Source organism: Phaseolus vulgaris, chromosome 3, assembly GCF_051622355.1.
Source record: "Phaseolus vulgaris cultivar YP4 chromosome 3, ASM5162235v1, whole genome shotgun sequence".
Classification (NCBI taxonomy): domain Eukaryota; kingdom Viridiplantae; phylum Streptophyta; class Magnoliopsida; order Fabales; family Fabaceae; genus Phaseolus; species Phaseolus vulgaris.
In genome coordinates, this window is record NC_143500.1 from 48,783,004 (window position 1) to 48,791,332 (window position 8,329).

The window sequence follows — 8,329 nt, forward strand, 5'->3', positions numbered from 1 at the left end:
AAGCTTTATTATTTTATTATTATAAAAATAGATTAAATAAAAATAAATTTAAAAGACAAAAAATAATTAATTAGTATATTAATTAAATTATATATTATTTTAAAGACTAAAAATATTGTTATTATTTAAAGAAGTTAATGTATCATATTGATGATGGTTAAACGCCGATAAGTAATATTAAACTATCTATGTAGCGGGAGTTCTCACAGTCTAGACACAACCAACACAATTATCAAGGACGCGTTCTATTACTTAGTTAACAACCCGTCGTACGGACCTCCCGCTGAGACCCGCTAGACCAAAAGCAAGAGAAACTCATCCCTATTAATAAATATTCCCATTTAAATACCAGTAAAAAAATTGTTGCCTAAATTGTGCAATGGCTAGGAAAAAGTATTTGTTTAACAACATGGATTTGAAGTTAAAGGAATGAAAGAGCAAATGCACAAATTACATAAGGCTCTGTATGTCTCGAAGCAACCTCCATGAGCCTGGAACAAAAGAATCTCATTTTGTTTGTTAAGAGGTTGCTAAGGTATGCTAAGGGAACAATTGGCTATGGATTTTGATGTCCTTAGCAAATTTAGCAGCTCTAATCACAATATGGTTGGATGCTTTGATGATGATTGGTACATAAAGCTGACAGGAAAAGCACCACAAGCTATGCAGTCATGCTTGGAGATGCTTCAATTTACTTTGGTCAAGAAAGCAATTTGTCGTGGCTTTGTCTTCATGTGAGGCTGATTATATAGCTGCTAGTGTGAATGCTTGCCAAGCTCTATGACTGAAGACTTTGTTTGAAGAATTGAAGATAAGGACTGAGGAAAACATGTTGTTAATGGTAGATAACAAGTCAAAAAAATAAATTTGGCTAAAACCAGTAGTACATTCTAGAAGTAAACCCAATGAGACTCAATTTCACTTCTAAGGGACCAAAAGTTCTGCAAATTTGAGAGTGGAATTGCAGACATTTTGACCAAGCTTGGGTTAGATGCTGAACAATGCTGAGAGAGTTTTGAAATGGTAATTCATATATGAAAGGTGTATGAACTAGTTACAAGTTAATACATTTCATTCACTTTGTGCATGATTGTGAGTATATTGTGTTTATTATTTTCAACGTAGAGAAGTTAGAAAGGAAGAGAGAAAATACATATATAATTTTAAATGTCTAAAATCTAAAAACATAATCTTAGATGGGTGGCTTCCTAAACCTCGAAGCACGAAGAGATGTAAATATTTGTTAGGATAGTATCTTCTTCTCACAATTCATAATCCTTAAAATGCCAAACCTAAACGATGTAAATGCTTGTGAACTTGTTTAACCTCCTTACTTAGCCAGAAAATGCTTATTTTTGAAGCGTTGGACATAAAAGACATAAACAGTTGATATTAAAAATTATAATGTGATTATATAAAAAAAAATGTGAATTGTAAATCTATTATTATTGATACTATATATTTGCATATACCTCCACACGGAAAAGAAGAGACAAAAGCCAAGCGTGTATCTGACTTTTTTGCCCATGAAAGTTACATTACATGCACGTGAAGCAAAAAAAAAAGGATATTAAAATGTATGAAAAGCAATTTTCATTTTGTTGAAGAAAAAGATTGATTTTATTTAATGAAAAATGATAATTTGATAACTTTTAAAGTTATATATAATTTTTATAGTAAATGATAAATTTATTATTAAATAATATAAAATATATTAAAATAATAATAGTAAGTATAACTACATAAAAATTAAGATTTTGACTGTATTATTATCCTTCTTGAATATATATGTAATATGGAGTAATTAAAAGTGTGGAGATGATGGGTTCCCTAGACGGAAAGACAAAGATGTCTGGGACAGATCCATGATGCTGCCATTAAAGCTTATTGTAACAGACAGAAATGTAAAGCAAAAGACATAAACTTTTTTTATTTTATGAAAGCCACGTAACATCAAATCAACAGATCCAGACAGTTTGAAAGGGTTCCACTGATGAACCACCACCCATTCCTTTCACTCTCTTTTTCCCTCATTTATTACTAACATTTTTATTAACACTAATATCGCGCACAATTGCATGTGCGTACGTACCCACCCTTCAACGACGACGTTCGGGGGACCAGTGAGGTTCTGCGGGGCTAAAGTGAACGGACTCGACCCTGGAGTCCAGCAACTCCGTTATGGGAGTGAAGGTCACACACCGTGGCACCTTGTACTGGTTTATCGAGGCGCCTCGGGAGATGGCGTAGTCCATAAGCTCTTCGAAGGTTCCGTTCTTCACCACACGAATCTCCAACGGCCCAATAGAATGGTCTGAGACCCTCCCTTGTCGATACACGCTGTTCAGCGACTCCTCCATCGTCAAACAACACTTCTCCAGCACGTCGCGCGAGGGAGCGTGACGCGAGTCCTTCATCAACAGCTCCCAGTAAATCACGTAGTGCCCCGGGATCGACTTCGTGTCCGCGAAGCTCGTGTACTCCACCACGCTCGTGTTGAGCTCCTTCAACAGCACGGAGGCGTTCTCCACCGCGTTCTGCAGCTCCGCCTCGTCCGTTTTGTCGGAGTCAATGCTCAGAAGCACGTTCTTTCTCCTCACGAAGCGGAATTCCGGGGCGCTGTTGTGGAACCCTGTGACTTGGAGGACGTCACCCACACGGTAACGGCATAGACCAGAGTATCCGGTGAGAACGAGTTCGTAGGATTTACCGAGTTCAACGTCAGCAAGGTCGACTAAAGGCGGTGGCGAATCACGTGAGGAGGTGGAAGATGAAGTTGAAGAGTCGTCGTCGTGAGGCAAGAACTCGAAGTAACCCATGTTTGGCATGATGGTATAGGATACATCAGAGGGGTTGCAAATTGGGTTTAGGTTAAGCCCAAAGTAGCACTCCGAGGAGGCGTACATGGTGCAAGCGAGAGGTAGGCCTCCGCTGTAATAATTAAGAGTTGGAATGTACTGCGCCATGGCACCTGTCACAATCACGTCTAGATACTTGGTGTTTGGCCAGATTCTGGTGATTATGCGTTCCCAGGTTTCTCCTGAACATTCTTTGATAATGAAATTGGCAAGTTCCGGGTTGGGTTTCAGGATTTGAGCCATGCGTTCCGTGATGGCAGGATCGGTGATTTTTGGGTTTAGGGTTCCGGTGGAGATGTCGTGGGCCAATTGGGCCCAATTGAGCTGGAGGAAGCGGATGGCTCGAAGAAGGCCAGAGGCAAAAACGGCACCCACTCTGAGAACCTCGTGGCGCATGATGAGGCCGCATAGCATTTGCGTGTACATGCTCTGGAAGGAATCAGGGCAGAGGATTGCTTCATCGGGGCTTGTATACACGTTGTATGGGTCGTGGGGTCTGTTTTTGAATTGCTCGCTCTTGTAGTAGCTAGTCAGCACAGGACGTGCCACTAACCCACTCGGCGTCTTCGTCTCCGATTTGATGAACAGGAACAGGAGAGCCTTACCCTTGTCCAACCCACCCACGTATCTGCGAAAATGTAACAACGTATGAACATCAATTAGCTCCTCACATAAATAAAACACAAACTATAATTACACATGTGTAAGGAACGGAAATATACTGGTTCATCACTGGCATCAGAAGGCTGTAAAGTAACTGACGACGGTCCATCTCTTCACGAATCGTTGGCATCAATTTTCTCTCCCCAGCAGATGTTCCAGAACTGCAGTTTCACCCAAGGTTAGCTAATTCATTCATATCAGCACAATTTATGTATACCCTCAGGAATTGTATATGTCTTAAAGGTTAATGCAGATTAATAAGGTGAAATTTTCAATAAAAATATCTACCTACTCCAATTAAAGTTTGTCGATTAATTAATACATTTTACTAGCGTGCAATGCGAAGAGGTACTAATGTATGTATGAATGTAAGTACCTAGTGAGAAACTCAGAGACCGGGTGAGCGCAGAAGATAGGGGAGCGGTCACCGTTAGCAATGCGTTGGATATCGTGCTTCAAATCCTCGTACGAAACGATAGGAACCTTGGACTTGAAAGTGTGACGGTCCGTGGCTTCATTGAGCTGAAACCGTTTGAGGTACTCGGTCGGAGCGTTTTGGCTCAGAATCTCCGCAAGCACTCTCTCTTGGACACGGTCAGTGTTTCGGGTAATTTCCTCAATGAAGCGCAAAGCCTTTGCGTTCTTGTCGTCAGAAGTAGGAGGAAGTGCAAGAGGGGAGGGAGATAAGTCAGCAGCAATGGCCATGATGATGGTTATCACAACACAAAAAAAGAGAGCTAAATAGAGGAATGTGTTTGTAAGTTAGACTAGTTAGCTAACAACAACTCTAGCTCTGGCTCTTTGGTTGTATATGAGAAGGTAAGAGAAGAGAGAGAGAGTGGAAGAAGTAGATGAGTATGGATGGATAAAAGTTGAGCAATTTGGGTGGTATTTATAGAGTGGTGCAAGAAGGGGAAAATGAATTAGAAGTATGAAGCATGTGACACAGTGAACGTCATGGTTGGCGGGAGCAAATAGTGTTTGGAATAACGTTGTAGGAGTTAATGGGGATCCGCGGGACTAAGGATTGTGTGTGTTTCAGATAGTGTAGCTTATTGAAGAAACACGTGGGCCAGGGATGGAACATGGTGGCCGACATGTGGGTCAACATATGCCGCCACGTCAGCAAAAGTTTCCTCAGTGTAGTCGTTAGGGGCCAACCATGCGGCCTTGGGGTTGTAGGGTGTGTTGGTATCAGAAAGTGATGGCTGCCGGCTGAGCCCGGGACTGTGACAAGTTTTTACTTAGTTAGAACAAAACTTCACTCCACCATTTTCCATCTTATCCCACCCTATTTCTGCCATCTACTTATATTTGTTCAAACTCTCATTTTTCTTTAATCCTCTGTTCTTATCACAACAGTTAGAGATCAAGCCTCTTTTCATCCCTATTTTCAAACAATCCTTCCCTGCTTCTCATTTCAATTTTTAAAAATATACTTTTATTTTCAAAAAAAGCAAAAGGAAAAAAATAGATTCTAAATTCATGTCTCACCTATTAAATTAGAAACACACAATAAAAAGAGATGAGAAATTGTTTACCAGTTCATTCTGTTATTTAAAAAAAAAAAACACTATTCATAACACTTATCTTGTATGAAATTGGATAACAACATAAAACTATTTTATAAAAATTGGCGATTTGGTCATCATCTGACTCTTTTGATAAAAGTATATTTTAATACAATTTCATGATATATATTAATTTATTTATTTATATTTATATGAAATAGATATATCATAATTAACTCTATTAAAAATCAATGTATCTAATTTTCAAACATATGGGCAGCAAGTACAGCTTCCTCGATCTGCTGAAAAATGGAACTTGAAGATAAACTTGGTCAACTCTCGCTTCTCATTAATTATTAGAGAAATTTTATTTGCGTGCTATATTTTATAACTAAAATAGATAAAATAAGAAAAAAAATAGGGTTGAGTTAAAATAAATAATATGATTGAAAGAGATGTATAGAATGATGAGTTGTAATAAAGTGTTATGAAAAAAGCGTGTAAAATAATATGATTATTTATTGAGTATTAAATGAGTTGAAAGGTGACACTTAAAACTAAAGTGTTGACCGTTCTATTCAAACTTGATTTTTTCTGAATTATTTTTAATCGTATAGGATTATATTTTATTTAACCCAAACTTCGGAAAGTCAAAATTTCTTTAAATAATACGTGTATCTGATATATTTCAAAGAATAGTAACATTAGTTGTAACTTCTGGTTTGATAATAAATAAGCTTTTTATCCAGTATCTTAAATTATTTTTTCAGGTAGCATATCAAAATATAAAATTAATTTAACCATGTTATTTAAAAAGGAATATAAATTATTTTTTACAATAATTCATAACTAATCTAAAATACACAATAAATCCAAACTATTAAGTTTATAATTTTTTTTTTTATATTTATATCTTTAAATTAATTTTTACGTCCTTATATATTTGTACTGACTTTCAAATTGAGTCCTTATAGTTAAAATCACTTTAAAAAGTCCTTCTAATCTAAAAATATTTAACACATAAATAAACAAAGAGTGATTACATTATAAATACCGTGTTCGAATAATAAAATCTAGTACCGAAACTATATATTTTTCAATTTGAGGACTTAAAGTTATATATTTTATAATTTAAATATTTAAAAAAATAAAATTGAACTATCTCAGTTTCTACGAACTAAAAACATATTTAAATTTAAAATAAAATGACGATTGTGTTTATATAATTGAAAAGGGAGATATAACAATGCCTTATATCTGCTAATAATTTAAATAAATAATCCAATTAACCATTTTCGCTCAATAGTAAGAAAAACCGAAGGATAGAATGGGAAACATGAACATAATTCTGTTTGCCTTAAATAAGTATGAAGTTCTCTATAAATTTATGTATTTTTAAAAGTTTCTACTAATGTCCAAAGTTTTTTATATTTATCAAAATGATAAAATGAAATGAAATAAATTTAATTAAAAATATTTTGGACATTTAATATAACTTTTTTTTATTAAAGATTCAAATGAAAATTCAAAAATTTATAAGAGATTTAAAATTTAATTATATTATGTTTTATTTTTCATGAAGATAGAAAAACATGATACCTACAAAATCAAATGGTAGAAGTTCAATTGAAAACTTTTGGACACTTGAAACAAAATTTTAAATACTCGAAACAAAATTTTAAATAAAAACTCAATTAAAAATACATAAATTTACGAGGGACTTTAAATTTGATTAAACTTTTCTATTTGTACTGGTATGGGCGAGACCGACATTCGGTCTCCCTGACCGAGACCCACCTAGCTGCCCGATACCAGTGAAACCTGACCAAGATTATGGAAACTTGGCCAAGACCATGGAAACATGGTCGAGACAAGAGAAATCGTCATGGTCGGCCAGGCTGGCCGACACATACATCAATTAACGCTCAAACCAAGGTCAGTGAAGCTAATCTGTTATTAAAGATTAGGTAATACACCCATAAGTGAGATCCACTCCACTAATCAGACCCAATAAGGTAAACTCATTAAAATAATATAAATAGCACACATCTCAAGGAGAAAGGTACGTCATTTATTACTGGGCACCTACCCGAATATTGATCACCCGTTTTACTGACTTGAGCGTTGGAGTGTCTTCCGCAGATACCCCCATTCGGTGTTCACCCAAGACCGAGAGCCGAAGGAGGAAGACGAACACTATTTTTTATGGATATTATCTTATTTTAAGATTATTATTGTTATTAAACATAATTAGGTGACGATAACTTCTAAACGAATGGTGATTCGGAAGATTTGTTAATAATTTAGGTCATAGGGTAGAAAGATGCATTACGGTCATTGCATGGCAAGATAAGATATATGAATTTATATTGCAACTTTTTTATTTGACTAGGTTTGGATTTGAGGGTTTTGTTTGATTCTTTGTGTCTGTGTGAACGGGGATAATTCTGAATTCAAGGGGTAGGTTAATGGTTGGTTTTATTTTTTCATTATGACAGTTACGTTGTGATTCCTTGTTTTCAGCCTCCAATATCTTTAATTTTAATAAAACAATTATCCTACTCTATTACCTAGCTATTCATTTATTTTCCCTATGCTTTCAAAGTTATTTTATATTTCTTTTAAAAAGTCAAGTTCAATTTTTTCTAACCCTACTAAAGTTATGTTTAGTATATGATTTTTTAAGAATACTTCTTAGCATCCAGGAACTATAATAATTATGCAAAGTTCCAATAAAGGTTTGAGTTTCTATGATTTTTGAGGAACCAAATTCATAATTTAGTCAATTTAGATTGCTTTTATGTTATCGCTCAGCAACGGAAACGAATATTTTGGCAGTCAAATACGCATCAGAACATTTGAATATTCTCTTGTTTTTTCTTCTCTACCAGAGGTGTTCATACAGCATGTGTATCTTAATCCTTGATTTGAGTTTCGGGGAAATTATTCCCTAGGGTTCCGACACTAGTAACCCTCGGACATGGTAATATAGTCTGTATCTCTTAATATAAAATAATTAAAATTTTATCTAAAATTTAAAAATTAATATGAAAATTTATCTTAATTTTAGTTAAGTGTAAAAAATTTATCATGTTCTAATTCTATTACAAATTAAATCGAAAACAACTAGAAATTCCACCAAATCAAATTTAACTTACCAAACAAGTATACATAATAACACTACACAACTATTCTGCTAAAATTAAAACTTTTAAAAATTAAAAACTTTTAATCATAAATAAACACGTCAACAAATCTAGACAAATAGCTTTAGATATAATCTAAAATCAGATTTTT

General features: G+C 34.9%; 1 protein-coding gene across 1 annotated transcript; it reads right to left on the minus strand.

Annotated features, from left to right (window-relative positions):
• Window positions 1–1,905: 1,905 nt before the first annotated feature.
• On the minus strand, window positions 1,906–4,388 carry LOC137808255 (putative indole-3-acetic acid-amido synthetase GH3.1). Its single transcript, XM_068609283.2, has 3 exons — window positions 3,898–4,388; window positions 3,581–3,682; window positions 1,906–3,486 (listed from the first exon to the last, which is right to left on the minus strand). The coding sequence occupies exons 1-3, from the start codon at window positions 4,224–4,226 to the stop codon at window positions 2,100–2,102; spliced, it is 1,818 nt and encodes a 605-aa protein (XP_068465384.1). The 5' UTR covers window positions 4,227–4,388; the 3' UTR covers window positions 1,906–2,099.
• Window positions 4,389–8,329: the final 3,941 nt, after the last annotated feature.

Bases quoted from the DNA above. Each gene is read 5' to 3' on its own strand.
- LOC137808255 (XM_068609283.2), bottom strand. From the start codon at position 4,226: ATGGCCATTGCTGCTGACTTATCTCCCTCCCCTCTTGCACTTCCTCCT. The intron at 3,683-3,897 runs GTACTTACATTC...GTGAAACTGCAG, and splicing joins GTCTCTGAGTTTCTCACTAG to TTCTGGAACATCTGCTGGGG. The intron at 3,487-3,580 runs GTATATTTCCGT...ACATTTTCGCAG, and splicing joins CTGATGCCAGTGATGAACCA to ATACGTGGGTGGGTTGGACA.